This window comes from Cucumis melo, chromosome 12, assembly GCF_025177605.1.
Source record: "Cucumis melo cultivar AY chromosome 12, USDA_Cmelo_AY_1.0, whole genome shotgun sequence".
In the NCBI taxonomy this organism is placed as follows: Eukaryota; Viridiplantae; Streptophyta; class Magnoliopsida; order Cucurbitales; family Cucurbitaceae; genus Cucumis; species Cucumis melo.
This window is the reverse complement of record NC_066868.1, coordinates 3,391,353-3,416,618: the sequence shown is the minus strand read 5'-3', so window position 1 is coordinate 3,416,618 and position 25,266 is coordinate 3,391,353. Positions and strand designations below refer to the sequence as shown.

General features: G+C 32.2%; 1 protein-coding gene across 1 annotated transcript; it reads left to right on the top strand.

Annotated features, from left to right (window-relative positions):
• The first annotated feature begins 18,732 nt into the window (after window positions 1–18,732).
• On the top strand, window positions 18,733–24,449 carry LOC103497218 (protein NRT1/ PTR FAMILY 2.7-like). Its single transcript, XM_051080304.1, is given in 6 exon segments — window positions 18,733–18,811; window positions 19,060–19,277; window positions 20,078–20,219; window positions 20,261–20,687; window positions 23,601–24,321; window positions 24,324–24,449. Coding segments are annotated over 6 exon segments (1,713 nt in total).
• Window positions 24,450–25,266: the final 817 nt, after the last annotated feature.

Sequence of the window (25,266 nt, the reverse complement as noted above, 5' to 3'; positions counted from 1 at the left end):
GACCAAGTTGATCTACAACCCTACGGTGATATAGAAGAAATGTTGCATATTACCATCAAAATTGAGAAGAAAATACAGCGAAAGTCTTGACGGTATTCTTCTAAACATTTTTCCAATTCTAGTTGGACATGAAAAAATGATAGTACAAATTTTGATTATAAGCCTAGAAGTAAAGAGATGAAGGAGGAAACTAATATGACACTAGAGAAATGGGAGAGCTCTAAAGAGGGGAAAGAGAAGGTCGTTGATTCGAATGTATGTAGTAGGGAGTTAAAATGTTGGAAATGTCAAGGGGTAGGACACTTTAGTAAAGATTGACCTAATAAGAATATTATGACCATTAGAGAGGGAGAAATTGTAACCGACGATAAAGCAGAAGATGAGCTTGTAAGGGACGAACATGATGAAAGTGAAAGTGACCAGAATCATGAAGAGGATCCCACTAATATAACCTTAGTCACTAGGAGAGCTTTAAACACCCATATTAAAGAGGATAGTCTATACCAACGCGAAAACTTGTTTCACACTAGATGCCTTTTTCAATCCATACCTTGTAGTGTGGTCATTGATAGTGGTAGTTGCACCAATGTTTTGAGTTCTATTTTGGTCAAGAGACTTAATTTAGAGACCAAACCACATCCTATGCCTTACAAACTTCAATGGTTGAATGATTGTGCGGAAGTTCGGGTAACTAAGCAAGCTCTTGTGTCTTTTTCTATTCACTAGAAGAAATTTGGCCTTTGATGTCGGGTGAAAAAAATGAAAAATGAGCTTTAATATCGATTTTCAAAAGGCGGATGTTTAATGTCGGTTTTAAACCGACGTTAAAGATAAAATTTTAATGTCGGTTTAAAACCAACATTAAACATCCTGCTTTCTGAGAACCGACATTAAAGCTCTTTTTTATTATTTTTTATTTTTTTATTTTTAAAAAATTAAAGCTTTTCTCTCTCTTACTTTACCCTTTTCTCAAAACCACCATGTAAATATAATGCCTCTTATAATTCCTTCGCAATTCTTTGCAATGTTCCGTGTCTCGACCTCTCCAAATTTCCTTACAAGTCTCTCATTCGCACCGTTTTTGAATCATTTCTTCAAGAATGTTATGAACAATGCCCTTAAAACCAACTTGTGGATGCCTCTACAACTACGAAGAAGGGGTACAACGACAATAGCGATCTCATTGTTTGCTGGGTTTGTGTGTTTTTTCCTGCCTCTTCTCGTTTATAGTAGCTTGTGATTGTATTTTCTTTTTTCTATTATGTTTTTTATGAAATTTGAAAATTTGGTGTTATTTGGCTCAGTTATCAATCAAGAGGAAGGTGACGATTCAGGATTTTAAAGGGAAGACTTTGGTTTTGATTATGAAGTTTTATATAAATTAGGATGGGAAAGACCTAGTTCTCAATGGATAAAGGAGATTCTGATCCAAATTTTATTTTACTTGTGTTTATGGATTTTTGTGTGTTAATATATTACTTACAGAGACTGCAAATTAGGCAAAACTCTTGTCAATTTTTTATGGTGGTTCATGTCTTGACCGTTCTCTCTTTTATTGCATTATAGGTCAAAGTTGGTGAGCTTGAGACAGAACTAGTTGAGATAAATGCAAATAATGTGAAGTTATAGTGTTCCTACAATGAACTTGTGGAGTATAAGCTTATTATGCAGAAGGGAACCCTTTGTTGTAATGTAGTTCTTATGGATGATCGATGCTACTTTAGTAGTTCAGGATTTGAAAAGAAATCAATATGATGAAAAGAGGTACCTATGATCACCTTTGGGTACTCAATTTGCTCATCCATGGTTTTGCTGCAAGAGGTAAGTTTAATACCAAAAATCCCTTCGAATTTGGACCAATCTATCTATTAACATTTTGGGCCTCTAAATCCACTGATATTAATACCAAAAAATCCATAAATACCAGTGCATTTGAATCTCTTAGTTTGGAATTTTTCACCACCACTTTTGTTCCGCCTTCACATGGTGTTTACCGTGCTTCTACTTTTGGACTTGAATCTCTTAGTTTTTTGGAAATTTTGTTTTTAGGTAGTAAGTAAGCAAACATGGTGCATGCAGTAATGAAGCCTATAAAGCCTGGTTTGGAGGACGCACAAGAGCAAATCCACGAGATTAGGATCACTCTTTCCTCAAAAAATGTGAAGAACCTTGAAAAAGGTATCTCCTTGTACCTTTATTTTGAAGCAAATTTGATTTTTCTTTTATCTAGTGTTGCATTTAAACTCATATGTTGTTTGTCTCTTGGTTTTTCCTTTTTGTAAATTGTTTCTGAAATGTATTGATTCTTCCTCATTTGCTTTGTGATTGTTGTAGTTGTTTCTAATTTGTTAGTTTTTATTCAATTTTCATGTTCTTCTCAATTTTTAATGTGTTAGTTATTACTTTGTTATTTATTTGTCAAATGAACTTTTGATGGTTGTTTAAGAGAGTCATCCATGATTCACAAATGCAGTCAATCCTATTAGGGGGACTTGACTTTACTCAACAACAATGGTTTTGTGTTTTGTAAGTTGATACCTTCAATGAGGGGTTTGAAAATTTTTCTTGCTACTTTAAACCTGAAACTTTATGCAAAAACAAATGTTGAAGATGAAAGTGTATTTGGGGATTCACATTCGTCTCAAATCAGATTCATTCTTTTTCAGTTTGTAGCCATTAGAAATTTTTGGTTTTTTTTTTTAATATTTTTGGGTACTGTTATTCATGTTGCTGCAAGGGGTTTGAATTTAGTTCTCTTGGTTACTAAGTGGAATAGAAGAGAGGTTATTAGGAAAGAAAAAAGGTTTCATCGATGCTTGGGATGTTATCATGCCATTAGGTGCACAGAAAGTCTAGGACAACCCTCCTTACAAAACCACATTTTTCCTGCCAGTTGCTTTTCATTTTTTATGTCCATCTTCATATGATACCCCATGTTAATATAGTCATTTTTTAAATAGGGGTCCATTACTACTTATATCTTTAACAAAGCCTCGACTGCAGCCGCTTGTTCTACAGCAAAAGAAACATTGGAAAGATTTGTGAAAAAAAAAAATTATCTGAGATAAATACAAAACTGGTGATTTTCCTTCAATTAGAAACCTCAACAATCTCAGCTTCATTATCACTAGAATCTCCCCAGCGCTTGTATGTACTTGCTTTTTGTATATTTCAATAACCAAAGGTAGTTTAGTTACATTTCTTTTTTAAATGACATTAGAGATACTTGATTTTAATAATCGGTGATTTTCTAAATTTTAAAGTAGTTTCAGTTTTAATATTGTGTTCTCTTTTATGGTATTGGTATGGTATTGGTTTGGTTGAATGTCAAAATCAGATAAATATTGTGTTCTCTTTTATGGTATTGGTTTGGTTGTAAATTTGGTTGAATGTCAAAATCAAGAAAATCACAAGCACCAAATAATATGTGGGAAATTGATGGTTCAAGTTCAACCTTCAGTCAACTTCTTGGAATTGAAGGTATTACACAAAAAAATTTATCTTACCATGTTTCTCAATTTCTCAATTTGAAAATTTTTAGGCTAAACACCATTATGCAAAGCTAAGGGATCGTGTAGATAGTCAAGCGATCGAGTAGAAAGCTAAATGATCTTTGAAGGTTGAAGACTTTGAAGATTAATGAGTGAATGAGAAAGTAAGTTTCTGCAGGTGTCCTTGGTGTGAAATTATTTATATTTTCTTGTGTTATTGATATTTTCCTTAATGGAATTCATGAGTGAATGAGAGCCATCTGAAGTAAACTTCGAAATTAGTTATTGATCCAATTTGGTAATTCTTTTTTGTCGAGCATGTAGCATAGTCTTTGATGAATAGGAAATGCTGAAGTTGGATATTCAGCCATTGCTTCGCTCTTGAGTTATTGGTCGTTTATTTTGAACATTTTTTCTTTTTTAGTCCCTGCTCACCTAGAATTTTGAATAATGTGTGATGTGAAAGGACATTTAGTTGGACAAACTGCAAATGAATGATTAATTATTATTAGGTCTGCACTAGACTTGGGGTGGCCGATGGCATAGGTTGTTGGATTTGTGGTTGAGTAAGAGTATGGTGGTTTAAAACTAGGAAAATAGTGTAATTGTTCTTTTGTGTTCATTTATCAAAATTTGTTATCTATTCAATCACGACACCTTATTCCAATTTTATGAAGTTGAGTGCCAAGTCAACATTCCATCAAAATTGCAAGGACCGGAAATAGTATAGATCGAAGTTTAAGAGCAATGGAACATAGATGAAAATTTGCTCAGTAGATACATAGATACAATTATAAAAGGCACATGAATATGTAACTTAACTTTTTGAATATGACATGATCTTTAATGTCAGTGAAAGTGCCTTCTTTTAGTTAGCATGAAAGACTTCAAACTTGAAAATATTAGGTTTAAAAAAAAAACCAATCCCCTTTGTAAGAACAGGTGTGCTTGAAGCCTTCTTATTACTTTTATGTTGAGTGCTATATTTGTATTAGTTGTTATACAGCTGTATTCCAAAATCATGGGTTAATTTGTCTGTCACCTTCAATATTTGACCTCATTTAATGACTTATGTATTTTATGCATACTATTCCAGTTCTTGTAGGTTGCCCAACATACTTAAGGAACTTTTTGAACCGGTTCTGTGAGCTTGCCTATTCTCCAAATCAGAGCTTAGTCATAAATATAACTTCTGTTTTAATGGTTAGAACACTTTCTTTTTCTAACACTTGCATAATTATGCAATTCGCTATTAAGTAGTATTTGTTAAGGAATTCATGTGTTTATGTATTTTGTTTCCATCACTTCTGAGCAATGATGAACCTTCTATAGAGGCATATATTAGTTGCTCTTCTGATGGAATGTCTCTCTTTTATTCTTAACATGCGTATGAGCTCATTAAGTCACTTACATACCAAGTAATTGCACATAGATGTTTGGAAAAACAAGGTTGTGATGTAGTTCACTTCTTTTTAATATAAACGATGACAAGTGACATTTGCTCTCTTTATTGAACTGTCATTTCAATATTTATGTGATATATACTTCAAGATTGCTTTCTTATTGAACAAGATATTTCACTGAATTTGAAGCATTTATTAGAGCTCTTCACAAGTTCTTTACTTGTTAGTGAATTGTACAGGCATATAATCATTGTGGCATCGCTCGATTTGCAAAATAGTTGAACCAGGTATGTATTGAGATTGTTGTTTACTCATTTGTGCTTTTGTGAACTATAATATTGACTCGTGAACATAGGGAAGGTTAGCTCTAACCATTGAAATATTTAGTGCCTTGAAGTTGCTAGGCTCCAACATTTTTTTTTTCAAAGTTACCTTATTAGAATTCTAAAGATTAAATAGTTTATTTTGATATTGCTTGTAGAATGATTGAAGTCATCAGATTGAAAGCTAAGTGATTGTGTACATAGCCAGGCAATCGTTGAAGGTTGAAGACTGAGAAGATGTTTAGGATTTCTTATTTAAGTCTTGTATTAGGATCTTGTTTCATGTACTATTATAGAATGTATATATTAAACACAATATTAAGTTTTCATTTTGTGTATACAAATGTAAAAGATAAATATTATAGTTTCTAAAATAATATTAATTTTATTGATTTGTTGGAGCGAGAAAAATATATTTATCTATATGGATTCAATGTTCGTTTATAAAAAATGGACAATATACAACAATTAAATAAATATAAATTTCTAAAAATGGACAAAAACAAGCCTTTAATGTCGGTTTTAAACTGACATTATTGGTCTCTTTAATGTCGGTTTTAAAACGACATCATAGCCCAATCAACATTAAAGGGCTTCAATAACACTATCAAAGATGTCGGTTTTAAACCAACATTAAAGAGGTCTTTAATGTCGTTTTTAAACCGACATTAAAGCCCAACCGACATTAAAGGGCTTCAATAACACTATCAAAGATGTCAGAAAACTGACATTAAAGGCCTTTAATGTCGTTTTTAAACCGACATTAAAGCCAAACCAACATTAAAGGCCTTTAATAACGCTCATAAAGATGTCGGTTGCCAAGTGCATTAAAGCCCTTTAATGTTGGTTTTTTAAAGGTCAGATTTCTTCTAGTGATTGGAAAATATTCTGATGATGTTTTATGTGATGTTGCATCCATGCATGCTGGAGATTTATTGTTTGGGAGATCTTGGCAATTTGATCGTTGAGTAGTGTATGATGGATATACCAATCGTTACTCTTTTACTCATAATGGTAGGAAAACCACTCTTATTCCGTTGTCTCCAAATCAAAGGCAAGAAGCTGATGCAATAGAAAAATTAGAAAAATAAAAGATAGCAAAAGAATTGAGAGAGAGAAAAAATATGAATGAAAAGCAAGAGAGTTGCAATCAGCTTAGAGGACAAAATGAGGGAAAAGCCAAAAATGTGAGTTTGTATACACGATCAAGTTAGGCTATGAGGGTTTTACTTTCTAGACTATTCTTGTACTTATGTGCAAGGGGTCTTATTTTTGTTGGGTTTTATGTCCTAAAACTCATAGATAGTAAATATAATCAATTGATCGTTATTAATAAAGTGTTTTATTATTATAATTTCAATAAGTGTTATTGATTATATTAATAGTTTTGTCTTAATAACCTAAATCCAGTAAACTAACATCCTAAGTTGTTTGATGAGTCTTAAACAGTATGTAGAGACATCGGGGATCAATGTTCAAGATCAACTTAAATGGTCTATAGTATAGGGTTAAGGTTAGGTACTTTATCCTGTTAACACTATGGATACGGCTCACTGTGTATTTGATACAAACACATTAATCCAATGCGTTCATGTATGCAACATGCGAGTGAGGGTATCCTATCCAATGAGTTTGCATAAGACCGGACCACGAAATAGTAATCACTAGATGTAACTCTATTAACTAGTTGGGTTTCTATTTCATTAGAATGACCTAGGTAACTTAGTCTTAATCCTGAGTGTATTATGAACTCCTGTTTGCGAAGGATTGTTCTTTGATTTGTACGGGTGAGAGTGGCCAGATTGCAGACTCAATATGCTTATCATTTTGGGGACAAAACCGAGTGGAGAGCTGGAAACATAATCACACAAGATGGAATTCACTCCTTCCCACCTTTAGGGTAAGTATATAAGTGTTCCCTTAAATAGTGTCTCCGGGACTTGAACAAAGAACCCTACCCTCTCTATGGCACGAGAGGGGTTTTATGTTTAGTGGTTGGACCATAAACAGGTTGTTCATTAGAGGAGCACTGGTATTTAAGGACTAGAAGTAACCCAAGGGTAAAATGGTAATTTGACCTAATTGGTGTTACGAACACTTGTGAAGGACTAACTTACTGGTATTGGTCTATATCCGTGGACACATAAATATATCTATAGTAAGAAGAATTCAGCTGTGAGTCTTTAGTGGAGTGTATATACCGTTAACGAATATTTATTAATGTGGTTAATGAGTTTAACTAATTAATCTCATATCGTTGTAGCTTCTCATCTGTTGGTCCATTAGGTCCCCTTCCTAGCTCATAAAGAGTAATGAGATTTATTTATATTGGTTGTAATTTGAAATGTTTAAATTTACTTTGGGAATTAATATAATGTATATCGATACATTTGTTCACACGAGATTTCTGAAGAAATTTGATTCGTGGAATTGAACTTGTGTTGATGTTGTATTTATGTTGATTTGATGCGATGTGGTTCGATCTCTAGAATTTGATCCTCTGATTCTCTCTCGTCTGGATGCTTACGCTTGATTTGAGGAAGCCAAGCACGTGATGTTCTTGAAGTTGGAGTCTTGGAAGAAAGTTTGTATCTTCAAAGAAGCTTCAATCTTCGAGGGTGTTCTTGAAGTTGAAGCCTTGGAAGAAAGCTTGGATCTTCGAAGGAGCTTCAATCTTCGAAGGTGTTCTTGAAGTTGGAGACTTGGAAGAAAGCTTGGATCTTCAAAGGAGCTTCAATCTTCGAAGGTGTTCTTGAAGTTGAAGACTTGGAAGAAAGCTTGTATCTTCAAAGGAGCTTCAATCTTTGAGGATGTTCTTGAAGTTGGAGTCTTGGAAGAAAGTTTGTATCTTCAAAGAAGCTTTAATCTTCGAGGGTGTTCTTGAAGTTGGAGTATTGGAAGAAAGTTTGTATCTTCAAAGAACTTTGATCTTCGAGGTTGGTTGACTACAGGAGTTGAGGAGGCTTCTATCTCTTGGGAGAATTCTCTCCAGACCTTATGGAGTCAAAAATTTCCAACCCCCACAAATGAAGAGAACTCATCTATTTATAGAGTTCCCTGGTGGGCTTTTATGGACTTGAGCCTGTTCTAGTCCATGGACCATACCCATGGGCTCAATCACATGGATTTGGGTCATATTTTATTTTAGGCTAAATTAAGCTTATTTTTTGGCTCAATTGAATTTTAGCCTAACTAAATAATATTTAATTGAATCAAAATAATTAATTTGACCCAATTGTCATAATAAAAACACGTGACATCATTAGAATTGTCCAATTTGTCTTTAAATTTAATTTGGGTCACATGCCAATTTTTAGTTAATCCCAAATATAATTATTTTAGTAAATGAGGTGGCAATTTGTGATTGGTTCCAAAATTTCTTATTCAACAAATGCCCCCTTTCAAGATTTATGCACGTGTATGAGTGGGTCAATCTCGAAAAGATAAATTTAAAGTCCAAATATGAGCTTTTTTTTTTTTGCTCAATTTGACATATCCAATTAATCAAACTATGAATTTAGTACATGAGTTTGATTTAAATTTGAAATAATAGTTGGGATATGGTCAACCCTTAATTTAGAAAAATTTAAGGTTTTATCCAGAATTTACTTTAATTTGAGGATAAAAAAAAAATTTAAGTTTGATGACGGTTTGATTTGATTTTAATAATTTGGAATGACCAATTTTAACATGAGATAATTGAATTTTAATTTCATTTTAAAAATTAAAATATTAAAATATGTTTGAATATTTTGAAAGTGGAATCCGAGATTTTATTCCAAAATAAAATATCATAAGATAATTAGATTTTAATTTTATTTATTATTAAAAATTAAAATCTTTCCAAATCCTATTAGGAATTGGATTTTAATTTTATTTATTATTAAAAAGAAAATTAAAACATTTCCAAATCCTATTAGGAATTGGATTTTAATTTTATTTATTATTAAAAAGAAATTAAAACCTTTCCAAATCCTATTAGGAATTGGATTTTAATTTTATTTATTATTAAAAAGAAATTAAAACTTTTCCAAATCCTATTAGGAATTTGATTTTAATATTATTTATTATTAAAAAGGAAATTAAAACCTAGACTCTTACCATGATCATTCTTTTCTCATCAAGGAGAACAAATGTATGAAAGAAAAAAAAGAAAAAAAATTCTCTTCTCCCTTTTTGTTTTTTTTTTATTTGTTTTGTTTTGTTTTGTTGTTTTTTTTTAACTCTCCATTTTTTTAGGAACTAGAGTTATTGTCAAAAGGTAAGGATTTATTTATTTATTTATTGTTTTTTTTCTTTTCTTTTTTTTAAATCATTTGTAGAAGTAACTTCGCCGTCAGCGATCCAACTTCTACTGGGGGACGATCGGGCTTTTGCCGTCAGATCCACCGCCCTGGTAGGAGCGATCAGGCACTATCGTCATTTGGAGAGGTGATACTGTCGTCAGCGATCCAACTTCTATCGGGGGATGATCGGGCTTTTGCCGTCAGATCCACCGCCCTGGTAGGAGCGATCGGGCACCATCGTCATTTGGAGAGGTGATACTGTTGTCAGCGATCCAACTTCTATAGGGGGACGATCGGGCTTTTGCCGTCAGATCCAACGCCTGGTAGGAGCGATCGGGCACCATTGTCATTTGGAGAGGTGATACTGCCGTCAGCGATCCAACTTCTATCGGGGGACGATCGGGCTTTTTCCGTCAGATCCAACCCCTGGTAGGAGCGATCGGGCATCATCGTCATTTGGAGAGGTGATACTGCCGTCAGCGATCCAACTTCTATCAGCGGACGATCGGGCTTTTGCCGTCAGATCCAACCCCTGGTAGGAGCGATCGGGCATCATCGTCATTTGGAGAGGTGATACTACCGTCAACGATCCAACTTCTATCGGGGGACGATCGGGCTTTTTCCGTCAGATCCAACCCCTGGTAGGAGCGATCGGGCACCATCGTCCTTTGGAGGGGTGATACTGCCGTCAGCGATCCAACTTCTATCGGGGGACGATCGGGCTTTTGCCGTCAGATCCACCACTATGGTAGGAGCGATCGGGCACTATTGACATTTGGAGAGGTGATACTGCCGTCAGCGATCCAACTTCTATTGGAAGACGATCGGGCTTTTGTCGTTAGATCCAACCTCTGGTAGGAGCGATCGGGCACCATCGTCCTTTGGAGGGGTGATACTGCCGTCAGCGATCCAACTTCTATCGGGGGACGATCGGACTTTTGCCGTCAGATCCACCGCCCTGGTAGGAGCGATCGGGCACCATCGTCCTTTGGAGAGGTGGCGGCAAAAATGTACCATCAACGTCTTCTTGAGGAAGCAATAGTAAAGTTGCACCGTTGTCGTCCTCTCAAGGCATAACATATTAGAAATGAAGTAGAGTTTTTTTTTTTTAATTTTATTTATTTATTTATTATTATTATTATTATTATTATTATTATTATTATTTTGCTTAAAGAAGACAATACTTTTAAATTTAAATTGAAGAAGAATCCTTTGAGCTTGAATATGAGAATACATCGATGAAACCTTCGATCTTGTACATGAAAAAAAAAATAACAGTGCAATCCTTAAAGTCGGTGGAGCATTGGTGAAGTCTTCAGTCTTACATTTGAATGGTTTTTTATGAATAATTTTTTGAACCCGAATTTGAAGAAACATCAACAAAGCCTCAAAATTTGATTTTGAGGAACTTCTAATCTTCTGTGATCTTAAATTTTAAGAAACATTAACAAATCCCCCGAATTTGATTTTGAGGAACTTTTAAACTTGGTGATGAAGTGCTGAACTTCAAAAGAATGATGCCACCTTATAAGTATCAACATCTTGCTCTTAATGCCACATTTTTTTTTTAATTTTGTTATATTGCCCCCATTAAGGCATCTTCAACTTTAAGTTGATATTCTTTGATGAGAACGAAAACTATCAATTGCTAATGCCATGCTTTATGTGATCATGACACTACTCTTGCTTTCCATTCTTCTCAACTGAGTTTTTTTTTTTTTTACTGGACTGAACTTAAAGTTTCCTTTAAGCTGCCTACGTACCCTTTATAATATAGGGATCAAGTCATAACGTAGTTCATTTTTTTTTTACCATTCACCTTTTAAGCTCTTGTCGGCTAGGAGCACTATGCAGTTTAGGCTCTTGCGATAAGGAGATTTGCATATTTAGCAACTTTTATTTTCATCAAGAATTTTCTCATCTCCTTCGTTTATGGGATTAGTGAAGATAATGAATCTTGGTTTCACGGTCAAGGAACCTTCTGTATTTATGTCAATAGATAATTTCCTCTTCATGCGTGATGGAACACGACTGTGAATCTTATCGTCATCATTTTCTTCATGAAATGGTTTTGCGTTCAAAGTTTTCATCTCTCTTTGTTGTTGATCGTCTGTCATCTTTAAACGATCAAAATCAGATGTTGAAGGTCGATGTTTCTTCGATGTGGAGATGCTTAGCCTTTTGAAAGCTGAAGTTCGTGCGTAAGTAGACGTTGGACATTCGTTTTCTTCTGTCTTCGTGGCCATACTCAATCTTTGAAAGACTGAAGATCGAGTAGTTAAAGACTTGATACGATCAAAGATAGAAGTCCTTTGCTTAATTTCATTTGAATTGTCCATTTCTTCATAAGAATCATAATTGTTGTCGACTTCTACTATACTGGTAGTATGACATGCAGTGACTTCTAGTATTTCTTCTGGATGATCCTCAAGGAAACTTCTTGGGAGGAATTCAGCCAAAGTTATCGACCGTCGAGGTTGGAGGAAGTCCTTGTCTTTTCCTTTGATGGGCTTAGGCTTCCACATCTTCTTGTTCCTTCTTCCCTTCTTTTTATGGGAAATGTTTCCTTTTGAATGTTTTTTATGGAAGTGCGAATTCGTTTGAACGGAACTTGTTTGTCTCTCTTTTTTATGAGCCACGCCTATCCATTCTTTGCCCTCATCCTCACTTGGCTCTTCTTTGTTTTGAGAGTTCGACGTCATGGTCTTTTGTTGGAATCGAACAAGTATAGGTTCGAAAGTTCCAAATTTGAATCAAATTTTCCCTTTGATCATAAAGCAGTACTGATGGCGGAACACTTGAAGTCATATTAACTGCAACATGATTTGTTTGAGCTACTTCATCAATATCCAGCTCAATCTTATTTTCACGAGCCAACTTTAGAATTAGCTCCTTTAACACGAAGCACTTTTCAACAGGGTGACTAATGACCCGATGATACTTACAGTAGTTAGGATCATCTACTTTTCCTGCTTGCTCCGGTCGTTTACATTCTGGCAACTGAATAAGTTGCTTCTCTATTAATTGCTCCAACATGTCTGCAACATCAGAGTCAGGAAAGGGATAAACTTTTTTTTGTCTTTCTCTAAGAGTTGGACGTCGCTTTTCATCGCCATCATGATTTCTTTTATGTTTTGTTTCTTTTCTTTTAGAGAAAGATTTCAATGGAGTCTCTTGGACAAGCATAGACTCGTTTAGGACATTATTTGCAATCCTTTTAGTGTCATTGATTTCATTCCTGTCACTCCTTGTTCTTTGAACCAAGAAATCTTTTGCTCATTTGTTAGCTATACTCAACTCCATATCATGGGCGCGAGTTGCCAATTCTTCAAACGTGCGAGGTTTTATTCCCTATAAAATATAGAGAAGTTCCCAATGCATACCTTGGGTGCACATCTCTACTACAGATAGTTCTGTGAGTTTGTCTTTGCAATCCAGGCTTAGAGCTCTCCATCGGTTTATGTAGTCAATGACTGGCTCTCCCTTCCGCTGTTTTGTATTTGTTAACTCCATCATGCTGACGACACGCCTAGTGCTATAAAAGCGGTTGAGAAACTCTATATCCAGCTGCTCCCAGTTGTCAATTACTTCTGGTTCTAGATCAGTATACCACTCGAAAGCATTTCCTTTTAAGCTTCGAACGAACTGCTTGACTAGTTGGTCTCCTCTTGATCCTGCATTTTCGCATGTTTCGACAAAGTGGGCGATATGCTGCTTTGGGTTGCCCCTTCCATCGAATTGCTGGAATTTTGGAGGTTGGTACCCCAGTGGCATTCTCAAGTTGTCGATTCTCTTGGTGTACAACTTAGAGTACATGAAAGAAGTTTGCGGTGGTCCTCCATACTGAGCTCTAATGGAATTCGCGATCATATCCTGTAGCTGCTGAACTGAGAGAGAAGCAACAGAGACTGATTGTTGTTGTGGTTGGTTTTCCTGCACCATATTCTTCCCTTTATCAGTAGCTTTGACAACAGGAGTTTGACTTGACTCACCAGTTTCGCAAGCCTTCATTTGATCTTTCAAGGCGGCGATTTCATGATCTCGCTCCTCAATAACTTTCATTAGGAAATTTATTTTTCTCTCCATCTCTGCCATGGTTGCCTCAACTGTCACATCTACCATCATGACAGACACTACTTCAAGGTGTGATTCTTTGTCTGATAGATTAGAAGCAGGCGTAGAGTTGTTGAACAAAGGATTATCTCTCATGATGATCCCGCCTTTAGGAGATTCTATCAGTTGTTCCAAACTTTTCTTCTTGAGGACAAAACCTTGTTCTTGTTCTTGCATGCTTCTCTTTAAGTGACTTTGGGTGACAAGTACAATATAAGAGTCACTTGCAATAGAAGATTTGAATGCAGCCTTATTTGTTGCCATTGATTTTCTTGTAGTTGGATGACGAGAGAGAGATGAGAGGTAGAGAGGTCCCACTGGGCGTGCCAATTTATTCACACGAGATTTTCGAAGAAATTTGATTCGTGGAATTGAACTTGTGTTGATATTGTATTTATGTTGATTTGATGCGATGTGGTTCGATCTCTAGAATTTGATCCTCTGATTCTCTCTCTTCTGGATGCTTACGCTTGATTTGAGGAAGCGAAGCACGTGATGTTCTTGAAGTTGGAGTCTTGGAAGAAAGTTTGTATCTTCAAAGAAGCTTCAATCTTCGAGGGTGTTCTTGAAGTTGAAGGCTTGGAAGAAATCTTCGATCTTCGAAGGAGCTTCAATCTTCGAAGGTGTTCTTGAAGTTGGAGACTTGGAAGAAAGCTTGGATCTTCAAAGGAGCTTCAATCTTCGAAGGTGTTCTTGAAGTTGAAGACTTGGAAGAAAGCTTGTATCTTCAAAGGAGCTTCAATCTTTGAGGATGTTCTTGAAGTTGGAGTCTTGGAAGAAAGTTTGTATCTTCAAAGAAGCTTTAATCTTCGAGGGTGTTCTTGAAGTTGGAGTATTGGAAGAAAGTTTGTATCTTCAAAGAACTTTGATCTTCGAGGTTGGTTGACTTCAGGAGTTGAGGAGGCTTCTATCTCTTGGGAGAATTCTCTCCAGACCTTATGGAGTCAAAAATTTCCAACCCCCACAAATGAAGAGAACTCCTCTATTTATAGAGTTCCCTGGTGGGCTTTTATGGACTTGAGCCTGTTCTAGTCCATGGACCATACCCATGGGCTCAATCACATGGATTTGGGTCATATTTTCTTTTAGGCTAAATTAAGCTTATTTTTTGGCTCAATTGAATTTTAGCCTAACTAAATAATATTTAATTGAATCAAAATAATTAATTTGACCCAATTGTCATAATAAAAACACGTGACATCATTAGAATTGTCCAATTTGTCTTTAAATTTAATTTGGGACACATGTCAATTTTTAGTTAATCCCAAATATAATTATTTTAGTAAATGAGGTGGCAATTTGTGATTGGTTCCAAAATTTCTTATTCAACAACATTATAATATAAAATTTATATTTTAATTAGACTTTATTATATAAATTTAATTTTGGATATGATTCAAAATTGAATTACGAGAGAATAAAATATTTGAATGAATTCAAATATTAGTTTAATGTGAATTAGATTCATATTAAAACTATAGGTTAAAATTTAATGTGTATGTGATACATATTAAAACTATAGGTTATGAGAGAAATTTATATTTAAATATGAATCAAACTTTGGATTAAATTAAATATAAGATATTTAATTTAGAAATTTATTAATTGGAGAATTAATTAATAGTTTAGTTTAATTTGATTTAATTAAATTTGATTTAATTAAATTTGATTTAATTAAATTAATTAAATTAAAACTATAGGTTATGCGAGAGATATTCATTTAAATATGATTTAAATGAAATATTAATTAAATATGATTTAATTGATTAATTAATTTATTTATTTATTTATTTATTTTATTAATTAATTATTTTAATATATATTAATTTAATATTTATTTATTAAATTAATAAGGAACGTGGATGGTTTTCCCACATTCCCATTTATTCTCCCAACTTCCCACTTCTTCCGTCTGAAGAAAAGGGAATTTTTGCGGAACAAAATTGAAGGTGAGTTCTGCGAACTATGAGACTCTCCCATTCCGTCTGAAAAAAATTTCTCTGTAAAGAAAAATTCCTTCAATCCAATTTGGTTCCCACAAACCATCTCAATTAGAGAATAGGAAGGTTTCCAAGTGGTGGTGCTCCAAGTTGGTGTTTGATAGATTCAGAGTCGTCAACGAGAGTAAGTTCTTCTTTTCTGTATTTTTTTCAAAGCATGTTTAACTATAGAAATTATTTTTGTAATTTTGTCAATGTATTGATATTGTTTAAGGTTCCAATTAAAATTGGGTCTCTGTAATTCTTACGCTATAAAGGATATTCATCCCTTCAATTTTGTCACTAATGATAATACTCATTCTTTACCTAGTGCTTTTCTTATGCTTTTAAAGGAATTTGAAGATTTATTTCCTGAGGAGATCATGCCTAGTGGGTTACCACCACTTAAAGGGATTAAGCACAAAATTAACTTCATTCCAGGGGCGACCATTCCAAACTATCTAGCCTATCGAACTAATCCACAGGAAGCTGAAGAGATACAAAGGCAGATAAGTGAACTTCTTGCTAACAGGTATGTACGTGAGAGTTTGGGCCCATGCTCTATTCCCATTATCCTTGTGCCTAAGAAAGATGATTCATGGCGTATGTGTGTTGATTGTAGGGCTATAAACAAGATCACTATTAAGTATAGACATCCAATTCCTCGATTAGATGATATGCTTGATGAGTTGCATGGTTGTAGTTTGTTTACTAAGATTGATTTGAAATCTGGTTATCATCAAATTCGAATGCATATTGTTGATGAATGGAAAACTGCTTTCAAAACTAAGTATGGTCTTTTTGAATGGTTGGTTATGCCTTTTGGATTTGCTAATGCACCTAGTACATTCATGGGGTTAATGAATCATGTCTTGCAAGAATACTTAGGAAAGTTTGCAGTTGTCTATTTTGATGACATTCTTGTTTATTCTAAATCCTTAGATGAGCATGTTGAACATGTACGTTTCGTATTGACTACTTTGCAAAAGGAATGCTTGTATGCCAATTTCAAGAAACGTAGCTTTTACATGGAAAATGTTTGTCTTTTAGGATTTGTAGTTTCATCCTAAGGTGTTGAAGTCGATCAAGAGAAGGTAAGAGCAATAAAAGATTGGCCTACTCCTAAAACTGTAAGTGAGGTAAGAAGCTTTCATGGTCTTGTGGGATTCTATCGTAGGTTCATTAAGGATTTTAGTATAATTGCTTTACTTTTAAATGAACTTGTTAAAAAGAATGTTTCTTTTATTTGGGGTGCCTGAACAACGACTTGCATTTCAAACTTTAAAAGAAAAATTATGTTATGCTCCATTACTTGCATTGCCTAATTTTGACCTAACTTTTGAAATTGAATGTGATGCTAGTAGAGTAGGGATAGGTGTTGTTTTGATACAAAATCAAATACCTTATGAGAAAGAACTTTATACCTTTGTTCGTGCATTACAAACATGACAAACATTATCTTTGGCCCAAAGAATTTGTTATTCATTCAAACCATAAGATCAATTTAAAGCATTTGAAAGGACAAAATAAACTCAATCGATGCCATGCCAAGTGGCCAGAGTTTATTGAAACATTTCCCTATGTGACTAAGTACAAGCAAGGTAAGGAGAATATTGTTGCAGATGCTTTATCCCAACGATATGCTCTACTCAAGACTTTGTATACTAAGTTGTTAGGTTTTGATCATATAAAGACGTTGTATAAACTTGATGTGTTCTTTGTAAATATTAATATAATATATAGATGTCCAATGTCCATTAGTGTTCTTAGTGGCCATAGCCACATGTCTACTCATTTATCATCCAACACTCTCATGTCATATGTCAAGCAAACATGATCTCTTAGTGCCGTATAATGTCACATCTTACTTGCCAAGTTGCCTATAAATAGTGGCATTTGGTGGAGTTGTAAGTTGTACAAACATTTAGAGAGTTTTCCAAATAATTTGGAAAAAGTAGGAAAATTTGAGAATTTTAATTTCTTAATTACTTTATTAATTTTCCTAATTTCTTATTTATTTATTTATTTTTATATTATACTATATATTATTTTATTATTTTGATATTATAATTTCTCGATTTCTATATTCTGGTTGTGCCTCGTTTTTACACCACGTTTCACTTTATAACTTTTTCAACTTTTGTTTGAGTTTCTTCAAATTAAACTTGTGATTTTCGCATTTAAAGTCTTGTCAACCTTAAAACAAATTCTTGCTTTATAACCATTTGATCTTTTAGTTTTGGTTTTTGGAACATATGTCTACCTCTAAATTTTTTGTTTTTTTTGTTTTTGTTATCTATTTTTACAAATATAATGTGTTTTAAAAAACCAAACAAAGTTTCGAAAACTAAAAAATAATTTTATACACTTGTTTTATTTAATTTATAAAATTTGATTAAGAATACAAACGGTTTATTTTTTACTTAAGATCTTAAGAAGTAAAAAATACAAGGCTAAATTAATTTTCAAATTAAAAAAAAAAAAAAAAAAAAAAAAAGGTCAAGAACCTGTTTCGTAACCTTTTTTTTTTTTAATTATTGTAGCCTATATTCTTTCCATTTCTTTTGGTTATAATTTACACATTTCTTAAATATAGAAGTTAGAATTTTTTAAACCAAATTCCAAAAATAAAACTATTTTTTAAAATCTATTCTTTTTAGATTTTAAATTTTTTGCTTGGTTTTAAAAATGCTCGTAAGAAGTAAGAGTTATATACTTAATTTAAAAAAAAAAAAAAAAAAAAAAAAAAAAAGAATGAGTTACCCAACTAAACTTAAAATAATTAGGACCTAAATGATTGTCATGTAGGAAAGGCATAAGCAAAAACAATAATTTTTCTAAGTATATGTGTGTCACCTTCAGTTTTGTCCATATTATGAGCTTCGAAACTATATTCTACATAAGTCTTGAATTTGAATTATAATTATGAGAAATATAATTAAATTATCCTTTAATATCAATATTAATATTAATTGAAAGAGGCGTCAAGTTTTAGAGAAAATAATGATGACAATTTTGAAAAAGCAAACCTACACAGTATAGCCTAGCTAGAAATTAATATAAAGTTCGTGAGATTGGGTTCCAAACTTATTAGTTGATTTCCCATTCCTCAAAACTTTCTTCAAAAACTCATAAACATGGGAGAAGGAAATAGAGAAGAAGAACCTCAAACTTCCAACAAACATGGTGGTTGGATCACCTTCCCCTTCATCATAGGTCATCTATCTTACTTTCTAGTTTTCTCTTCTATTTTAGTTTCTAATTACATTTTTTTTTTTTTGCCATGAATCCGTGGTCAAATACAAAGTCATACTATATTAACTCATAGATCACGTACATTATTTTGTATTCTAAATAATAATTCTCTTTAATAAATTAAAATCGTTCTCTTTCATATTATATTGTTAATAAATTATGTAAATCGTTTTTTATGTTGTTTATCTTTAATTGTCAATGATTTTCAGGTTCTTTTGCTTGCATGACATTGGCAACAGGAGGATGGCTTGCAAACTTGATAGTGTATTTGATTAAGGAATACAACATTAGTAGTATTGATGCTACTTTGATATTCAACATTGTTAATGGATGTCTTAGTGTTTTTCCTGTTGTTGGAGCTGTTCTTGCTGATTCTTTCTTTGGATCTTTCTTTATCATTGTCATTTCCACTTCCATTTCTCTTTTGGTAATGTTCTTTGCTACTTTTCTTTCATTTCTATCTTTAAATTTCATCTCAAATATTTTATCATTAATTCTTTATTTACACTTTTTTAGTATTTTTTCTTTTTTGTGTTTGATAATTATTTGGTTTTTATAACTTTAAATTAAACTAGCTTGTACTCAATCAATTTGTTGACTAAAATAGTATATTCTAAATAATCTTGTTTGTTTCCAAGATGATGATAATGATAATATTATTCTTGTTTTTCTTTACAATATGAGAATGAAAGAATCAAACCTTTGACCTTCAAAGTTGAAAATACAGACACTGTCATTTGAGCTATATGCTCATTCTTGAAACAATATTAAGGTTGTTAGACGCTACTGATCTAAAATATTTATTATATTTGAAGTGTGTTGAAATAATATGGTTGCAGTTATTGATTTCAAACATGTATACAAATCAAAATTTAATTGAAAAATATTTGGGTGCATCTCAAGTTGTATCCATCTTTATGTAACTCATCTCAGTGGTTCAATTCATTAGATAACTAAACACAGTATTCTATACAAAACCAATAGATAGATGAGAGAATTAGTATAACAACTCATATATCTTACAAAGATTATAATATTTCTCCATTTTTTTCAATCTAAGATCTCAACATGCATCCTCAACATGGTTTCAATCTTTTTCCTCGAATATCTTTATGTTCTTTTCTTGCTTTGCTCTTCCTTTATCTGTACACAAATTCTCTTTACTCATTTCTCCATCACTTGTTTCTGAACAGTAAAAAATAAAAATGCATATGATTCATTTTGTAGGCCATCCTTTCCCTTACACTAACGGCAACAATCCATTCTCTAAGACCACAGCCATGTGATCATAATAATACCTCAATCACATGTTCTTCATCACCTTCAAAACTCCAATACACAATCTTATACTCAAGCATTATCTTAGCATGTCTTGCCAATACACAATCTTATACTCAAGCATTATCTTAGCATGTCTTGGTTCTGGAGGCTCTCGTTTCACCACAGCAACTCTTGGAGCAAATCAATATGATACAACAAAACATCAAAACATTTTCTTCAATTGGTTTTTTGTCACTCTCTATGCTGGATATGTTGCTAGTTCCACAGCTATTGTCTATATTCAAGACAATGTTAGTTGGGGTTGGGGCTTTGGCATATGCCTTGCCGCCAACGTCGTTTCCCTAGCTATTTTCTTGCTCGAAAATCGCTTCTATCGTCTAGATAAGCCTAAAGGGAGTCCCTTCACTTCACTCGCTCGAGTTCTTGTGGCTACAGCTCGAAAGAGGCTGGCTCGAGTTCAGGTAGGAAGTGATGAAGGTTGCTACTATTATGGTGATCAGGACCATCGTGTGGGGATGCCAGTTGTGGATAGAATAATGTTGACAAAGAGTTTTAGGTATGTCCTATGTTTCAATCATCTCTACTTTGTTCTACTTTGTTCTACTTTTGTTCTACTTTTGATCTTTTAATTGGATTGCTTGTTTACTTTACATTTTTTAAAAATAATGAAAAAACACTAAATTTGTTAAAATATCTTTAACTTTTTCCAAGTATGATAATACTACTCTTGAATTTAAAAAAAAAAATCAAAATATATTTATTGTTAGTTTTTTAATAAAAACTATTTGCGTAAAGGCACGTTTATTAAACAATATTTTTAAAAAATAGAAAATAGAGAAATATTAGGATTAGAAAAATATCACAGTCTATTTACAATTGACCACAATAGATCAATATGGGTGACTATCATTGTCTATCATGATATAGATATGCACAAATGATAGTCTATCGTGGTCTATCATAGATAGATTGTAATATTTTATTATATTTGTAAATATTTTTTTAAAAAATTTATCATTTAAAAGGTAATTGAGGAAGAGGGAATCATTTTAGATGATAAATGGTTTACGTTATACCTAATCGTAAAATCAATTTTTAAACTTTACATTAATGCTAAGTATATTGACACCACTTTTAAAGGTTTAGAGGTATTTTTAAAATGAAATATTGATGATGTCAATATATATATACATAGTAAAGATTTTTTAATTTATTTTTTTTAAACATTGAGGATATCAATTAAATTTTTAAAAGTTCATGAGAAACAAAGTGTGGTAGTTTTCATCCCAAAATTAATGGTATAACAACGAGGGTGATTGATTTTTTAATTTATTTTTTTAAAACATTGAGTATATCAATTAAATTTTTAAAAGTTCATGAGTATTTATGAAACGAAGTGTCGTAGTTTTCATCCCAAAATTAATGGTATAACAACGAGGATGATCTCTTTTTCTTTTAAAGTTTGAGGATATTATTAAAATTAAACTTTACAAATTTCATGGGCATTTTTTAAACAAAGAGTAAAAATTTATTAGTATTTCCATAATTTTTCTAGAAAAAACAATAAATAATGACCAATAAACATAATTACAGCTTAAAAAAAAAAAGATCATTACAATTATAATAAAAAACACATGTATATAATTAATACTTATTGACTATTGTGAATAATATAAGTTAGTCTTTTTCTTTTTCCTTTTTTTAGAATAATCTAAGGTAGTTAGAGAATGACAATTAATATATATTGAACTAAAGAAACACGTTGACTACAATAATTTACTTCAATAATGATTTATAAGGTGAAGATGTATTATTAGTTTTCACTAATTTAACTATTAACCAACACTTTTTCACTTCATTATTCAATTAATTACTAAATATTGAATTTTAAACTTAAGTAAAAGATGAAAACATGTCTTCGTAAATAAATAAATAAATAAATTTACCACAAACTAATTAATAAACCAAATAAAATTTAATCAACAAAATATTTTTAAAAACAAAAAATAAAAAGAAATAGAATGGTTAGGAAATAGGAGCTTAAATTTTATTGAAGTTAGTTAACTCACTAAATTAAATTAAGTATATGGGTAATATTTGATTCTTTCCCATCTAATCTTAAAAAAGAAAACTTCTTAAACAAATAACTCAAATCAATTTAAATTAAAATATTTCCATTGGTTGGATTATTAGAATATTAATTCGCAGCCAACAAATTTCTAATCAAAATGTTTCAATCAAATTCGAAGATGTCACAATCAATATTTTTGTCCACCTAGAAAATTTTACAAAATATTTACGCTTCAAATAAAATCAAATGGATAAATTTTGTCTTTAGTAATTTTGTTTTATAAATTGTAAATATTTTGTCAATATTTTTTATTTTTGAAAAAGCTCGTTTATTTTATTTAAATCAATAATTGAATTGGTTGAAAAACATACGTGAAAAGTAAAATAGATTTGTTATTTCCTTTTTAAAAAATGGAGCAACTTATTTCAAAAATACTAATGAAACTATCAATAGTTTGCATTTATAATATTAACGATCTATTTATTACATTTATTTTCTTAACAAAAAAAACAAGACAGAAAACTTGAAGTAAAAGTATAAAATTTTATGAAGTCACACAGGATTTCAAAATCAAAACTTTCATTATCACTGATACAAGAAGAGACACCAAAGATATATAATATTTAATTATTGATGACCTTTCTAACAAGATTGCAACAAAAATAGACTAAATATTTGACAAAAGTTTCATAGTTGCAAATTTGATAATGCACATGTTTTCTCTCTTTTTTCCTAATTGTTGTCAAAACTATGACTTAAATTGTCTGAATATCTTTTCTATATTGATTTACACGCGAGTACAAACATAAAACTTTTAGTTAAAATATTTAAATCTAAGAAAATGTGAGAATTAATATAATTTATATATATCATAAAGAATGTGAAGTTGTCCATCTTTTCGACGTATAATTTTTAACGCTTTTAAAATAACATTATCCTTACGCACTCCAACCTTATACTAATTTACCACCACTTGGGTAAAAAAACATTTTCAAATTCACACCAAAAAAAAATAGATTTAATATACATACAAATATAATTTAGTACATGTAAGTTAAATTATAAGATTGTTGACCTTTCAAAGTTGTTTCCATTTTTCAATTTTCTTTTTTTGAGCAACAAAATTGTTTCTATTTAATCGTATATATATATATATATATATATTAAAAAAACAATTACAATTAATTTCTAAATTCTAGTATTGCATTTTTTTAGTCTCTTTATTTCAAAAGAAATTATATAAAAATATTTAATAATTTTTTTTAATTTTGAGTTTTGTAGTTTAAACTTTATCATCAATGATCTAAATTGCCAAACTTTTCCTCATATATTATGCTATGATTTTTCTTTAACTAACCCAATTAAAAGCTTTGACACACACTATGATCTTTCTTGAAGGTGTTTGAATCGTGCAGCTCTAATAACGCAAGAAGATGTCCATTTGGATGGAACCATTGCAAAACCTTGGAGGCTTTGTAAAGTACAAGAAGTAGAAGATTTCAAAACTTTACTTAAAATTCTCCCTCTTTGGTCAACTGGTATTTTCCTCTCTATCCCCATTGCAATCCAAGGAAGCTTAACCGTCCTCCAAGCCCTAACCATGGACCGTCACCTTGGTTCGAACTTCAAAATCCCTGCAGGGTCTTTCTCCGTCATCATCTTCATCTCCACCACCATCTCACTAACCCTAGTTGATCGGTTCCTCTACCCTATTTGGCAAAAGTTGATAGGACGAATGTCACGACCTCTCGAATGCATCGGTCTTGGCCATGTTCTCAACTTTATTTCTATGGTAATGTCAGCATTAGTAGAATCAAAGAGACTTAAGATTGCTCATGCTCACCTCCTTCAAGGCCAAGTTGAGGCAATAGTGCCAATCTCAGCCTTGTGGCTTTTCCCACAACTAGTTTTGGTTGGCATGGGAGTAGCTTTTCATTTCCCTGGACAAGTTGGATTGTACTATCAAGAATTTCCTGCGTCATTGTGTAGCACGGCAACGGCGATGATATCACTTGTCATTGCCATTGCGTATTATCTTAGCTCAAGTTTGATCGATCTACTTCATAAGGTTACAAAATGGTTGCCTAACGATATCAATCAAGGGAGACTTGATAATGTTTATATTGGATGATATCTGTGATTGGAGTGATTAACTTTGGATATTATTTAGTGTGTGCTAGATGCTATAAGTATCAAAATGTTGAAGATGGTGGGAAGAATGTTAATGATTCTATAACTCAACATTGAGAACTCATATTGTCAGTGACAAAGAAATCAAATAAAAGTAGAAGTTTGTAAGAAACTAGTAGATCGATTATATTAAGAATCACTTTTCAATATATTCGATCTAATTAAGTATGTTGCATTCTCTGATCGATTACAAATTTCAAGTTTATCATTTCTATATTTATATGTTTTTTTTTCAATTTTGATTGATTCACTATTTTTAATAACAATTATTTTTCTTATACTTTTATCAAATAGTTTTTATTAAACAAAATGATATGCAATCACAACAAGAAAAACCCCCTATTATGACAGTTGGTTCCATCTCAAATTGAAAGATGTAATAAATAATTGTCATCAAATGTCAAATGTCAAAAAGATACCGTAACTCAAAAACATATTTTAACTATTTTGTGATTCTTTAAAGGTATATCAATAGTTTTGTGAAATATATTGTGGGCTATGTGATGAAGCATTTTGGTAGCTTATAATGTGTTTGATGAAATGCCTCAATGAAGCATTTGGTTGATTTTTAAGTGATTTTTACTTGAATCTCATAAGTTTGGATGTGAAGCAATATTATTATTGTTTTCTGTGTTACTTTGTAGTTCTCTTATTCTTTCATTGAGCATGACTTTTCATAACAAAAATCATTGGAAAAAAAATCAATAGTTTGAAATTAGAAGCTTAGAATCTACAAAATGCTATAACCTATCACAAGAAAGTGAGATGGGGAAACCTGGAATGCTAAACCAATCATGAAATCCTATTTCAAAAAGCATTTTCACAATAGCTTGGTTTTCCCTTTTCTTCTTGTTCTTATGTTTTCATTTCTCTC